The 16,131-nt window shown below is 38.4% G+C and overlaps 1 protein-coding gene across 4 annotated transcripts in view; it reads right to left on the bottom strand.

The window, feature by feature from the left end:
• Window positions 1-10,512: 10,512 nt before the first annotated feature.
• Window positions 10,513-16,131, bottom strand: part of OPA1 (OPA1 mitochondrial dynamin like GTPase) — a 49,098-nt gene continuing 43,479 nt past the window's right edge. For all 4 annotated transcript variants that reach the window (XM_085069422.1, XM_085069424.1, XM_085069423.1 and 1 more), the window contains 2 exons: window positions 12,952-13,029; window positions 10,513-12,449 (listed from right to left, as the gene is read on the bottom strand). In XM_085069422.1, the coding sequence (XP_084925548.1) occupies window positions 12,965-13,029 (65 nt within the window). In that variant the 3' untranslated portion in view covers window positions 10,513-12,449; window positions 12,952-12,964. The remainder of the gene's footprint in view (window positions 12,450-12,951; window positions 13,030-16,131) is intronic.

Raw genomic sequence — 16,131 nt, 5'->3', positions numbered from 1 at the left:
TCACTCAAAAAGCCCACAAGCTCTGGCTGAGCCATTCTGGGAACTGCTTCCTTCAGAAGGGAAGCTAGGATCTGCCAGTTAGTTGTAAGCCTCATTCCTCATAGAGTGCATATAGATGTATGTCATCTAAAAGCAAAAATGGCATGATCTGTGCTTACTGTATAAAAATGAGCTTTAAACTTGTGAAAAACCCAGACACCAGAACTGGGTAGCTGCAGGGAAATCAGCTTTCACTGTACTCAGCTCTGGCTGGCTTGGCCAAAGCAGCAGCCACTTCTGCTAACCACATTTGCAGGTGGACACCAAAATACTGCAGCTTTATGGAAAGGTCAGCTCATCTTTCTCATAGGGCTGACGGCTGCTTTCTTTGTCTACTTCACAGCTATTGCTAGGGAAAAAAAACCAAAAGTGCTTGCTTTTGCAGAAGCAAGAAACAGGTCTGACTTCTCCCTTCTGGCTGGGATTTTAGTCAAGGCAAGGACAGTGAAGGCCTTGTTCTCTCCTGGAAGTTCAAGACTGTTTTGTTTAGGGGAAATAGAGGCTTCACCAGCTGCTTTTTGGTAAAAGGAGCCTTATGCACAATAGGTGAATCATACCCAAAAGCAGTCACTTGACATCAGCCACAAAAGCTTCCAGCCTCATGATCAACCAACCTCTGAACTAATATAGAAAGAATTACGATCGCATTTTCCTGAAGCGTGTAGCTTTGTCTCTCCCTTTTTGCTGGGAACACAATCACAATCCCATCTCTCATTCCATTCAGCTCTGAGTGACCTAAGACAAGTGTGAAACACGGCAAAACGGTTATAGGACTTGTCCCATCTCAGCACCTGGTAGTGAAATTCATGCTGGCCTCTTTCTTTTTTCTAGGGCCTTAGATTTCTATTTAGCATTTGACTGCATTAACCCCAAAGGCAAAGCTGTTGGGTTTTTTCTGCGACACAAAGAAAAAAGGAAGCACCATTAGCTAAACCCAAAAAGGCAACAAACAGCACATGCTGTCACTATCTGTGTCTCCATCAAGGATGTTAAAAGCTGTGGATTAATTTTTTAATACTTATCTGGAGGGGACCAATCCTGCAAGCTGGTGGGCACCAGTTGAGAGCAGCGGGATCCAACCGGCTCCAAATGCTCTTTCTTGCAGATTCACCTCCAATCAGTGTTGGGCTAATGTTTTGTATGTAATATCATAACAGCAGATGTGCAGCTACATGCTTTTCAAACAGATTCATTGTGATATAGGTTACCATTATATCTTGCAAGCTGGTCTAAAAAAAGATTCCATGCACTGCACGTGCAAAACAAACTGCAGGTGAAAGTGAAGATGTGAAGCAAAGGAAGGGCAGATCTGTTTTAATCTTCACCCTTGACCTCAGTATGAAATAAATAACAAAGCTTTAGTGAAAAAAGACCAAAGGTAGCAGGGAACAAAATCATTGTTAATGACACTTCTGGGGTACATCCCCCATGAATTGCACACAGCTGAACCGCTCCAGTCTCATCCAGAGAGGTGACATACATTAGCAAAAGAGTGAACCCTTCTGGCAAAGAAAGGAGAGACCATGGATTGAATCTATGGGTGCTGGGTCACAAATGGCCCTGGACCTTCACAGTAGTCATGGAGAGGTTTAAGTTTAGAGAGGAAAAGGAAGAGGCAAGAAGCAGTGCTCTGCTCAGGTAACAGGATGCATGTGACGGAATTTTTTCAGCTGCATTTTGGCTCATTACTCTTTTTTCTCTTCTAACATGCTCCCCTGGAAAAGAAAGAATAGACAGTGGACTTGCAACATAGCATTTCCTTTCCAGTGGGATTATTGCTAAATGTACCAATCCAGAGTGATTTTTTTCTGTCAAGTATTATTTTTCAGACTCTTGAAGGCTAGTCTGGGCCTCCCAACGTAGACCTGCAACATAATAAAGGAGAGTGGTATAGATAGCTTTCAAAAAGAGAAAAGAGCTCGTTCAACAGCAGTCATGCTGTCACCCTCCAGTGTTTTCAGGAAGAGAGTGGATTGTTTCAATATCAGTTTGAAGTAACCATGGCAGAGACAGATGTTTGGTTTTAGAGTGCAGGCAGTAAGTTTATATTGTCAGAGCAAACACTTGGGACTCCAGAGCACAACATCCCTTGTTGTTTACCAAGTGTGTTATGCCAGAATCAGATGTGAAGATGCACTTCATGGTAACAAAAGAGGACAATGCTTTTATCCTGCAACTGTCAACAGTGTTACAGTGCTAAAGACTTTAGTTCAATATTTGCCAAGCAGTAAAATGAGCAATGCCTGTCGGTTTGTTGACCTAGATGCACCAGTTACTAGAAAAACTATATTGAGCAGACAGCAGTTCAGTTTCAATTGCTGGGGACCAAATTCCAGCCACAGAACTAAGTGCTATTCGTTACATTCAGATTAACAGAAAAACTGTTGAAGTATTGTTTGGGTGCTGTCACTGGGATACAACAAACAAACAAACACCTTTATGCTGAGACACATTGAAAGCAAGTGTACATACAACAGTTTTGTCAGAGCCAGGCACTCCTGCTCCTGCAGACTAAAATTCCAAGAGGGATTTAAAATGTTGTAATCATCCTTCCTGAAAAGGCTGAAAACCTTAGAAAGATGTTACTTTTGCCTTAATGCAGAATAATCACTCTGGCTTCACTGACAGATATCCTGCAAATGTTGGGTTATGGCAAATGTTGGCATGAGGGTACATTTTTAGCAAACCATATTTCTGCAATCACCTGCCTCAGCACAGCCAGAAAGGCTTGAGCTGACTGTGTATCCCTGCTGGGAAGGCTGATGGGCCTGGGAAAGTGGCTGCCCTTGTCATACATCAGGGCACATATAGGGAGGATCAGTACTCCAGCTGCACCCAACTGGGTAAGCGGCACAGACCTGAGGCTGAAAGCAGTCTAAATGTCCTGTGCTTGCATTCACTGTGATACCTCCCACTGCCAAATCACTGATCTATAGCTGCAATCCACGTACAAGAGAGTCACAAACCAGCAGAATGGGCTGACACATTCCTGCAGAGAAAAAGCAAGTAACAACACTGAGTTAAAGGAAAGATCGAGCATGATCTCTTCTGTTTACTGCAGGCACTGTTTCAGGCTTCAAAGGGATGACAACACTTAGACTACAGCTAAAGAGCTGACAATCATCCCTACCCCACCAGGCTGAACATGCAACTTCATGCCTGCAGGTAAAAGCTGTCAGTACAGGATCAGCATTCACGAGAATCCATTTTCACCCACATCCCAGTGAGACAATTTTACAAAAACTTGATTGGTGAAATCTGCTATAGAATGTGCCTTTGTGCTGCACTGGAGAAAAGCTGGCAAAATACTTTTCCCCATCTTTCCCAAGGAATCTGCCTTTCCCAGAGCATCCCCTGCCACTCACTGGCCTGGAACTGTGTCCTGCATCAATCACATACTGCAACTGTTTCCAACTGCATGGACTCTACGCACGGGGTGTTTACTGACTAGCAAGCACACCAAAACAGGCATGACAAATACCCAGTATATTAAAGGCAGAGGCCCACAGTTGGCTTTAACCCATGCTTTTCTAAGACAATGCACATATGTCACAGAGATTCCTCTCCAGCTTATCCAAGCTCTCAGAAAGGCTTTTCATTAAGTTTTAAAAGAGGCCTCGGATGCTAAGATACCATTCTGTTTCTTAAGTAATGTCACAAGACTTCTGGTTTGGCCACACAGTTGCTTTTTAGAAATGAAAAGGAGATTCCGTGCTTCTGCTTGGGACAAGTGGCAAAACCACTGCAATCTTTTTTATAAAGAATGGAGGCGAAAAAAAGAGGAGAAAAAAAAAAGGATCAGGAACTGAGTTCAGTCACTCTGGGAACCCAGCCTTTATGTACTGTTTACCAAAAGGATGAGCTGGGGAAAGGGGTGAGGGGCAATAGTGTGCATTAGGTCTCACCTGCTGATTCTCAGGAGTCATGAATATTCTCATAATCCCCATCTCTTGGCCCAACAGGCTACAGGCCTTTTCATCACAGAGCTTGATTTCACTGAGGATCTGGGAGTTGCTCTAAGCTTCAGCAAGTGGTATAATATTCCCTTGTTTCCACATGAAAACAGCCTCTTGCCATGAACCACTCTCCAACTCTTCTTCTTTGTTACTCACCTACTAATGGCATTTGTCTTTCAGACTAGATTAGATCAATTCTGTTTTGGGCTATGCAGAGATCAGTCAGCAAGTCATGATTTCTGAGGCTGTCAGCATGGGTTTTTTTGCATAGATATGCATACATAATATAAATGTTGAGATACAGGTAAATTTATAAAATGTGATACATGCCTGTAGCTAAAGCCAAGACAGCAAAAACAAAACTGAAAATGGATATGAGCAGTAGTAGACAGAGCAATTTTACCATATCTTTTCAAGGCAGATTATTGTAAGCATCTGATCTGACTTTCAGCACCTCACAGGCCAGAGAATGTCACCTGGAATGGGCAGAATTTGCATAGTCATAGGGCAGGGAAGGAGGTTGTGCTGGCAGAGAAAGCAAACAGGGCATACAAAAACATGCAACAAAGCAGTGTCTAGAAGTGAACCTTCACCAGATAACCTACTAGCTGCACTAGCTGTACTTCCATAAGCTTTACGGAATTCCAATTTTCAGGCACTAGGCCTGAATGGAAAATTATTTTCTTTTTCTGAAAAGGGATGTGTTATTTCCTCAAGCTGAAGGGATGGACTTTGCCTAAACTGACAGGAGGGAAAAAGGACTTTCTAAAAGAAAAGCTCTTATACTCCTTATAGCAATAGTATCCAGTGGTAATGAGTATTGGGTCATAAAAGAAACATTTAATAGCTTATAAAAAAGCTTTCTTGCAAAAAGATCTAATTGATCAGTACTTCCTGATAAAAACTAATCTTCTGACCATTGGTGAGAGCAAAGATACTATACAATAAGAACAAAAGGGATAACATTGTCTTCCTGGTTAGTGTTGGAAAACTTAAAAAAATTTAGTTATTTATATGTATTTTTGAATGGATTTATTCAGATAATATTCCTGCTGGTCTTGCTTGTGAGATAGCAGGCAAGGCCTACACAAGGCTATACATCTGCAGTACGGGAATTTTGTGAAAGCATGAAGTGTTTTAGCAACAAATCCAGGAAGTGGAGCAGGGATGCTATTCCATTTGGATTAAAAGTTTAGTCCATAATTAGTCCTAAATTACAAAATATTTTGCACATGCAAATGACTTTCAGTTCAGGTTGGTTTGAAATTACATCTGTTAGATGGACTCACTGTCCCTGAGATATACAAACATAGCACTGAGGAATTACAAAAGAAACATGAGCAGTTTGTTTTAGGGATACCCTGAATCTGTACAGGATGTGGAAGTTTGCATTTCAAGCCTAATGCTACTCATTCCATAACATGTCATTATTATTAGTCTGTAAGTATATGCAGAAAATATGTTAATATGCATAAGCATCGATGTGATAGGTAACATCCCTTATGTTTGCACTTTCAAGTTACAGTCTACCAACATAAAATCATTAGTATCTACATTTTTTAAGCCAACATGGGGTATGACCATCCTCATTCATCCCCTTTATGCCTGTGTTTTTCATATCAACTCTGAGGTCTGACATTCTTGCAGATTTGTCCCAATGCCTGTTTTGGCTTGTGGAAACCTTTAGTGAAGGATACCTGCAACACCAAGTGATGAGCTCAAATGATAAACAGGCCTCTCACCAGGTTTGTGCTGGGCTAAGCAGATGGACACTGTTGAACTGAACACTTATGACAACACAAACTTACTATGTTCAATCAACACTTGGAAAAAGTAGTATTTTTGCAGGGTGAGGAGCTGTACTTCAATGATCCTTATGGGTTCCTTCCAACTCAGGATATTCTATGATTCTACAATTTGTGCTCTGAGACCTTCAGAATCCATTACTCAGGAGGCACAAACAATCCTCCAAGCATCATGGCACTGAGTGCAGAGGGCAAATTTATGACTCTGCAGGACTGCTATAGTGGTATTCCCATGTCATGTTTGGCTACTGGTCACATTCCTCTACTCTTCTTTCTACAAAAGTATCTTCAAGGATGCAGAGCTCAGGCAACTCTGGTGTGAAAGATCTCATTGCTCTTAAGATTCAATCCTGGCACACAGGAAAGCATTGCCTTCCTTACCATCAAACACATGATCCAAGATCAACCCCTAAACAAACAAGCGTGATTCTCTTCAAGAAGCACTGTGCCAATTTCAGTCTAAAATAATTCTTTGAAACCCAGTGGTGTTTGGTGTATGCTGTACTCAGCTTTTGCCTCACCCTCACCTCCTTCCCAACTAAAACACAACACTGGGCTGTGCAAAGGTCATTCTTTGTTTGCTTCTTGACTGCTCTTAAGACAGATGTTTCAAGGCATGACAGAGGATATAAACACATGCACACTGGGGAAAAAAAAGGTGTCCAGGTGTTTAAGCAATGCCAAATGTGAAAGAATTCCAATTCACTGCCTTCTCCTTTAATCTGGCAATTCCAAGGGACCAAGCATGTCACGACTTGTACCCCGAACACTTTCCGCTCGGGTGAGTTCAGACAAGGTCTGCATTAACTCCCCAACCTGCAAGAAAATTATTTGAAACAAAAGGTTCAGATATGTCCTTTTTTCTCCAACAAGCCTGGAAACAAATGGTACAGGAACAAGGTCAGAAAGGAATCATCCGCCTACCATACCACTGAATTCATTTACCTACCTCAGAGCCCATTGAAGGAAAGGGGTGGGATGGGGAACAAGGGATGATATAAAGCAGAATGAAGCTCTGGGGTCGCTCGCTACATTACAAGATTTGACAGGCCTTTGCCAGCCTTCAGCTTCTTTGTGTCTTTCACATAATAGAGAAACACAAACTGAGCAGCCTGTGATCTGGGGGTTGCACTATTAGACAGAACAAACCCTTTGCAAATGCTAATAGTATTGTAGCATCCTGTCAGGCAGCAACACAAAAAAGGATGTTGATTTTCACATGAACCAGAACAGACTCATTGTAAGGAAGGCTGCAATGAATGTTCCATCTCTAAACATCAAAAGCTACAGGCAATTGGCTTGTGGACATGAGGCAAAACGCTGCTTCAAATGTTCCTAAATATAGGGGGCATACTGTTACCTTAATACTTATTTCATGAGAGGGCAGTTGCTTGAAATGGAAGTGAAAATGGTCTTCAGTTATGATTTCTGTAGTGAAATAATATCTAGATCTAAATAGGCTTTTGTTGTGCAATTTACTGCTTTCCAGTAGTCTGGAAGGGATGATCCTTCATGAAACATGAACGTGCAGATTCAGTCCAGGGTAGAGTTTATGTTACTTCCAAATCGTAAGGTTGGTAGTAATAGAGCTCAAACATGCTTGTCCTTTGCAGTTCTAAGGATGTGGCAGCTGTCAGTCCTGTACAGTAATGCTCACCGAGGTATTTACTGAAAAAGTCTCTAAAATGTTATGGAGGATGTAACATATAAGCTATTTCTGTTTCTAAAATTTGTTATAAAATACCCTTTTAACTCAAACTTCACATCTTCCCCCATATTAGGAATAGTAAGAGGCAATGTGTTACTGCACCACTCTGACTAACCTTCAAAAAGTTTGTTCTTGCCCTTTGGGTGAAAAACCAGAACAAATTTCACCTTGCTGGCTGTCACTATCAAGAACCATTCAGAAAGCCATTTTAAAGTTATATTGGGAAACCACCACTGCTCTAGAAGTCCTCTTGAAGCTTACAGACTCCCAAGAGCAGCAAATAAAAAGTCTTCTATCAGTGTTCTGCAACACAAACACACAAGCATTTGCAGCTAGGAACAGTAAACAGCTTTTCAGCAGATTAGACTAGAAATATTGCTGGAATTGGCACTGGAAGAGCACCTAAAGCCAATACCAAGAAACTTAAGAGTCCATATCAGAAATGTTTCTAGAACAGTTTGTGGGGTTGGCTCTAGAACTGTTTTACCAGTACTCTCAGAACTACTTCCTGAATCACTACTAGGCAAAACTAAAATCATGTCTCTGACTTTCAGCGCTTCTTACAGAACAACAGCCTGGATAATTTCACCTTCTGATGTGTTGAAGCACTGAGATGATGGCAGATGCAAGCAAGATTTGTATACAAAGAAATATGCATAGGTTTTCCACTCCAGCACCACAGTATAGACAATCATTACAATCTCTGTACCATTTCAGCTTCTTCCCATCCTTTCTGTATAGTATTTTATATTGAAAACCCCCTGGCAACAGCCATATGCTATGAAAGGTCTGTGATCACAGCCATCTAGAACTTACAGCACTTGTGAAACTACAGCTTTGGGAGTTATTTGACTATGTAGGACCTATCTTGCAAGGCTTTTACAATGCATTTCATTTATCTTACTAAAAAAAACTAGCAAGTGATTGATCATGGTCTGTAAAGATTACTGCAAGGGATGATGGATTAGTGAACTAATTAAAAAAACAGAACAGGATCCAAGAGCTTTAAACTGACATTATTACAGAAAAAAAGGCATTTTTAAAATGGATATTAAATGTATCCATTATTACTTGGATATGGTAAGTCACTAAGACATTAAGTTTTTTCAGACAGCCATAGACGCTAAGTTCTTGTGAGGATACTCCCAGTATCTGAGTAAATTTCATCACCATACATCCCACCTGTGCAAGGAAGCATTGCTGGAAGACTTCCCTAAAGCACCTCAGGACCTAAAAACACATTCCAAACTGTCAAAAAACATCTCACGCTGTAGTTCTGCAAGAACACAGACGAATCACCACAGACAGTTCATACGGCAACACCTTCCCTGATGGAAGAACATCCCACAGGCATCTCCACTACCAAATCCCACCAAGAACAAAGAGTTCTAGCTGACTTAAGGGATCCTGGGTCAGATTTAGAGACCCCAGTATTTCAACATTCCAAGTAATGAAATCTCTTGCTTCTTTTTTAATATAATTATTAAGAATTACTAAGCTGCATTTAAGATACATGAAAATTCGCTAAAACTTTAGCCTTTGAACTATGTCGTAAATCATCCTAGGTTCAAAACATACTCAGTAAAAAAGACAGATTAATGTGTCCTTGATGGTGAAGCAGAGCATACCAGTGTATTGGAAATAACCAAGAACTTCACTGATGTATTCACCCTCTAACTTTATGCTTGTTTTTCGCACTTCTAAACATTTCCAAGATTTTCTCTCATAGTCTGATAACTTAGGATGAGGTTACTAGTAACCACTGAAAAGGAATAATTCTTGACATTTGAAAAGACATCATTTGTATCTTTTTCATGAAGAAAAAGGGTCAGAAAATCCCTTGGCCATTACTATTTAAACCTTGGCTCATAAACAGTTCATTTTATAAAAAACAAAAATATCTTAGCATATCTACATGACAGTAATAAACATGCTTTGGAAATGAAATATCCATTTATGAAACAACAGTGTTTACATTTGGGGATTCCCCTCCCTAAACTCAAAAAGATGCCAAAATGACAGATTAGTCATTGCTTCTTACAATAAATTGCTTTATGCAGAATCTGAAGGTAGCCTATGTAATACAGAAAAGTATCTTGAACTTGTGCAAACCAGTTTGGAATAACATACTCTTCAGTACCACATGAATTTTAGGCAGTTCAAATAATTGTTTTCTATCTCAAAATTGTTTTAATATTCAGCACATCCTTCTTATGCTGCTTGACATAACTCCATCTACTCATCTAGTAAGATACTCCTTGCAAGGAGCAATTTTAAAGTAGCCAACTAATAGTACTTTAACCCATCTTTACTAACTTACCAATAAGATAAGCACTTGTCATAACACTTCTTTCCTTAACCTTAACATAAAATCTTACAAAAACCAGCAAAAATTACCTGTTGCTTATTTGTCAAGATGATTTTTGCTTAGTTTAACCATGAAAGCAAATAAATGTAGAACTACAATCCTTCACTGAGCCTAACATGCCCATGTTTGCACTTCAAGCCTTGTGGAGCAAATCTGCTGCACCTTCAGTGTCACAGTCTCCAGTGAATAGGGTTTGTTTTTTCCAATTGATTTAGTAAAACTTTTCTTCATCTAAAATAAAGAAAAAATAAGAAAAAAATATATTCCCAAATCCATGGGTTGGTAAGCCGCCTGCTCTTTAACTCTTAAACCCATTGCCCCAGTCTGCATGTTTATTTTAAACACACCTGAAACTAACTCTCCATAACAATCTTCAGCTGGATATCAGTTCATTAGCTCAACTTCCAGAGAGAGAAGCTTTCACCATAATGATTTTCCATACAAGATCTTTCTCTAAATGTATTATATAAATGGCACATTAATTGATATAGTAAAAGATAACGCTTGGTACAGTTACCACTAACCTGGTGCTGACACAGCACTTCTGAACCAGACATTTTGATATCATTAACATATACTGATATCATTAATGTATACTTGTTCACAATGTAACAAATGAGAAAAAGAATGTCAAAGTGAGTTCTTAATTAGGTGCAATGGCACCATGTTCAAAACCCACATTTTATTATTCCTTCAGTTACATTTTTATTCAATAAATACCTAGTTTTCAGGGAATACATCATGCTAAGTCTTAGATGAGCAGCACAGAGAAGTTGGAACTAAACTCATAGGAACAACACACTAAAAGAAATGAACATTGGGCCACTGGATGCAATATTTTGCAACATTTACATTACACAGAAGTTTCAAACAGTGATCTCTAGGTAAATGCAAAAGTTTTTGTTTGTTTGTTTGGTTCGGTTTTTTTACAAAGTACAGACATTTCACTTGCTATACACAAAGGTGTCTGCCTTCAAAATTGTGCAAACTTACATTTCTGAAGTTATCTTCAGAGAACGAGGATGACACAAGCGATTTTTCATTTTTCACTTCTCAAACACTCATTTTCAGGAATTAATTTTAAACAGAAAATCTCCAAACATTCAGTTAGATCACCCAGTAATATTTAACATTTCAACATAATTTTAAGCTCTATGTTAGCTTTTTGTCCACATGGCTGAGTATTTTATGCCCAAACATTTGGGGAACATCTTACCAAACTTTGTATTGTTTTCTCTGAGAGCAAACCAAAATGATAGCTGTTGGAAAACATTCAGATTCTTCTCTTTTCATTTCCACATATCAAAATCAATTGCCTTTTCAAAAGGGAATATAAATCTAGGTCAGTTTTTCAATGCACATAATCAGACAACTGCAACACAAATTGTTTCAGGCTTAATACCTTCTTCCACACAAGTATTCAAAAGTGTATCCAGATAATTTGTGGCAAAGCGTAGGCAGAGAAATGTGATGGTGATTAACCACCAGGCACCTATGACAGAGGGCTTGTATCATGCTTAACTTTGTCAGAAGTAACATTTCTATGGCAAAACTGAAAGGCAGTGAAAGAAAGACTCCTTACTAATTTTACTGTCCTGAATGATAGACATCAAGTGTGTGTGGAAGGACCTTGTGCATAACAGTCTTATAGAAGTGATTTTGGTCTTACAGTAGCTATTAGAAAATATGAAATTAATGACATTTTTCCTTTTCTTTTAGTTAGGACATTGGACAAGTTGGAATTGTACATTCATTCTTTCTACATTTCACACCTACTCAATCAGGTTACTCTGTACCTATGGTGAAGGGAGAAGTTAACAAAGAAATCTGAATCTGTGCAATTCCAGAAATGAAATGTAATCGGCTGACATTCAAGAATAACAAAATGTATTAGGAAAGAACAGGTAAAAGGAGCAGCTGCTGACATTACTTCCTGAGCCTAAACCTTTTAAAGTGTCACTGAATAGCAGTCTGTGCTTTCAGGTGAAAGCACTACAAGAATCGCTTGGATGACATCTCTCAATAGTTTAGGAGGTTAACAAAATCCACCACTTCCTCTCAAGATCTCAATACCATGCTTTTAAATCTGTACCACAGTGATCAGCAAATGCTTCAACACAGAGCATAACAAATACAAATGGCATTACTTAGAAGGGCATTTTAATGTACATACAAATACTAAAATGTTATGTCAACCTCCCAGGATCATTTGCAGGCAAAAAAATGACAACAGATAAAATCATTTTAAGAATCTGATCCAGCTCTACCATACTAAAAATAAAAAGCCTTTTTCCCTTTCAGGAAAAAAAAACTTTAAATGTACAACTTCAGCAAGCTGCCAAGCCGTCTCATTGATACACAAATCAGATTCTTCTGTGCATGTAGCTTCAAAAATTAAATGAGCAGGTGGATTTTAACTGAACTTCTCAATCCCACGAGACATTATTTTCTTTCTCCTCCAGCATTTCAGGATGCTCCCCGAAAGATAGGAAAGAGAATGGGACACAAAAGCCATTTCAATTCAGTCTTTGTGCAAGGTATCCTGGAGAAGGCTGCATTCTTGTGTAAAGTTGCTGTTGAAACAGAAAGACAATTATTTTAAAATATGTATAAATGCATGACAGCACTTGGGCTTACAGATTTGAGAATTAATAGAGAAGCAATTTGGAATTTTTTTGCTAACAATATACAGTGTCTTTAAGAATCAAAAGAATCGAAATGCTTCCATAGAAAAGCGTCCCCTTAATTTTGATTCCAGCTAATTATGCTTTCTTGTCTTAATACAGATAAAAATAATGAAGTGAGGGTAACCAAATAGCCTACAGTGATTCACAATAGTCAAATAACTAGTCAGTAATTGTATTTCTACTAAGTTTCATATTTGCTTTTCAAGTAAAAGCTGCAAGTATAGTTCTGCAGCCAGAAACAAGAAGCAGCAGCCAGATAACGGAATGCAACAAACAGGAATTATCACAAAGTCTGCATGAAAACATGCATTTAAATGAGATGGACAATAATTTTATACAGAACAATGAGATAACTGTAGCAATCTCTTTATGATCTAAACATGATTACCTGCTTGAACTATCTACTTTTCTTGATGGAGGGCTTCTATGAAGGCTTCAAGTTTCTCCTGGATTTCCCGAACTTTTTCTGGTGGAAATAAAAAGATCACCATTCAAATACCTATTACTATTAAGTACCTGAGGACAGGTACAGAAAGAAAAGAAAAAAAAAACCAAAACCAAAAACCATCAACAAAAGCATGCAAACAGGAACAAAAATTAATGCTGTCATCAATATTACCCTAAGCATTTTGTTTCTCAGTTACACAGGTGCACAACATTTTTCTACATCAGAAAAAAAGAAACCCTGTCCTTCAAAGAACTCCTACAAGTATGATTTATGATTATCTTCTTCATTTAACAATTCAAAAACTTACTGAAGGAATCCAATGCTAGAAATATATTTCAAAAACTGAAATTTCCATCATATCATGCACAGAACTACTGTACATTTGTTACACGCAGGGAGTTGTTAGCTTTTAAATAATGCTCACTAGCCCCTCTCTTCTCTAAGCAAATATCCTCATTCTCCACAGCAAGTGTAACAAACACCACTAATCATTTTCAATAGAGTTGAAAGCTCATGCCCTTTCACCCAGGAGAATTTCAGGGAACCACATGTCAGTATTCAAGACACCTCCTCAAAAGGGCACACACAATGTTATGAATGTTTAAGACTTGCATTTTATTTTCTTGCATTTCAGTAGTAACCAGATGGATGTGGGCAGAATGTCATTTTATATAAAAAACTAAATCTGGGAGTTTATTTCTCTACCAAAATACAACTTGACCACAAATACAAATAGTTACTAAGAATGAAAAAGCAAAATTGATTGCAAAAAATCCAGGGGTTTAGGCATTTTTCCACTCTTCTCAATTCCATACAACACTTGTCATCATATAACCTATTTGATTCATTAAATTGCTTATGAAGCAAGATTTAGAACATAGCTGGAATCCAAAGCCTGTGAGATTTCCTGCTTCTCTCTCACCACATCCTCATTTGAAGCTCCTTCTGTGTGTGATTATAGCCATGAAAAACACTTCAGAAATGTGAAGGAACAGGGGGAAAGCAATAGGACAGACAAAAATAAGTTAGATGAGCATAAACACAGACAAACATTTTTTCCAAGCTAAAAATACTATTGGATTAAAGCCATGTGTTCCCTTGTATAAGATAGAGGGTTTGAGCTTTTTAAAAAAAAAAACAACAAGCTTTCATTAATGTTTTCTTCTCTTTAGCAATACCATATGTTATCAACTTGCTTTGCTGAGCTCCAGTAACAGCAAAACAAAAGGAGAAATAAAACAATCAGCTTTAAATGCAATATATAAGTGGAAAAACCTACCTCCAAAGAGACACTAATGTAGCTACAGGAACTGAAAGTTTAATCTAACAACGTGACAACCCCAGAAACAAACATAAAATCCATCTTAGAGTAACAATAATAATAACAGGAACAACTCAAACCCCCCCTGCAGTCCTGTTCTAACAGAAGTAGAGAATATTAGTTAGCATTTGAAATAAAGTATGGAAAATAGCCTGCATGAGTGTGAAGAAACCTTAAGCCTCTATCTTTATCTTGCAATTCTTAGGTGATGAAGGGTAACCCTCTGACACTTTCAACACTTCAGCATGCCCTTCCCCAGTGGTGATTATCTACAAGCACAGAAGTACAGTGAGGCTGAATCACACTCAAAGTCATAAAGAAAAAACTAAAGAAACTTCTTGAATTTCAGCTGATTTTTTTTCAAGTTACTTTTATATTAAATGAAGATTACAGTCTGTGTGAGGGCAAAAGCTGTACCTTGGAAGTTAAGAAACAGCAGTAGCTGATTTTTGCCAGGTTAAAAAAAAAAAACCCGATTCAGTTCAGCAGAATCTTTGAAAGCTGTCAATGAAAAAAAAGGTAGTCCCATGGTCACTTCTCCTTACTGAGCACATTCAAAGTGTTTTCATTACTATCTTTTTAAATGAAAAAAAGAAAATACATTGCATGTCAATATATAAACCTCTAGTGTAAGGAAAATGTTATTTCTGTGGCATTTATTTAGGCAACTACTTGGCTCAGCTTCCAATAATGTTGCTCTATGAATGTTTACAAAATCAGCCTTTGAAATAATGTTCCACTATTTCGGACAGAATTAAAATAATTTTTGACCTTCTCATGCTGAATGGTTCTTTGACCAACCTGGACAAGTGTAAGGTGCCCCTCACTGTGGCAGAGAGCTTGGAATGAGATGATCTTTACAAGTGCCTTCCAACCCAGACCATTCTATAATGATTCTGGTTTTGGAAATTATTAATCCTGGACCCTGCTCTCCAAAAGGAACAGTAGGTGCCAGTGATAACTGGGGATTAGATCTCACGACCCAGAAGATTTCATCATGTTGTGCTTTCAGCGGCTTTCTGTGGCATTTCTTTTTCCCAACTGCTACATGTTTTCCCAAGTGTGTTCTTTGTATTGATCAAGCCATCAGACCCAGTGAAAGCAGGCAGATTTAGCAGTATTAATTGCAAACATTTTCCTTTCTCAACCACTTGCTAATGAAATATTCCAGCCCTGAAAATTAATAGCATCAGCAAAAACCTGTAATTATTATTTCACCCTTAAAAAAAGGTTTGTGCCAACAAATCTATTCTAATTTTCTGATTAAGGCATATTAAAATAACAGGATAGCAAATATGTATTCCGCCAGAATATACTTAATCAGCTGTGTTTGCTCTGAGAACAGGCATACTAAAATTGACTGCATATTATGAGCACTTTATAAGTTTTTATACTTGGACTGAATTGAAATGATTACTTAACTGTAATAATTATGATGTCTTGAGGTAATTTAATACTTTGAAATAATATGCTGGCTATTCTTAAAAAAGAACAGTTACAATGAGTGCCAAATAGCTGCAATTATTCATGCCATGCCCTGTATTTTTAGCCATTGTAAAGCCTTTTGCAGCAGCAGACCCCAGGCAACCTGTAACAGTCTCCTCCAAGTCCATTCTGCAGCACAGAGCAGCAGTCTGCTGAATTATTTTACTTTTGAAATAGGCTGAGGGCAGAACTATGCATTTACACACTAATCTTAATTAACTGGTAAACAGAAGTGCTCGGATAGAATTTGAATAGAGGAGTGCAAGCGCAGGGTCTGCTGTTCTGGGATAACTGCCTACAGTTTCATCAGCACC

The sequence above is a fragment of the Lichenostomus cassidix genome, chromosome 9 (genome assembly GCF_008360975.1).
Source record: "Lichenostomus cassidix isolate B80296 chromosome 9, HeHo_3.0, whole genome shotgun sequence".
In the NCBI taxonomy this organism is placed as follows: domain Eukaryota; kingdom Metazoa; phylum Chordata; class Aves; order Passeriformes; family Meliphagidae; genus Lichenostomus; species Lichenostomus cassidix.
This window is presented reverse-complemented; position numbering and strand designations above follow the sequence as displayed.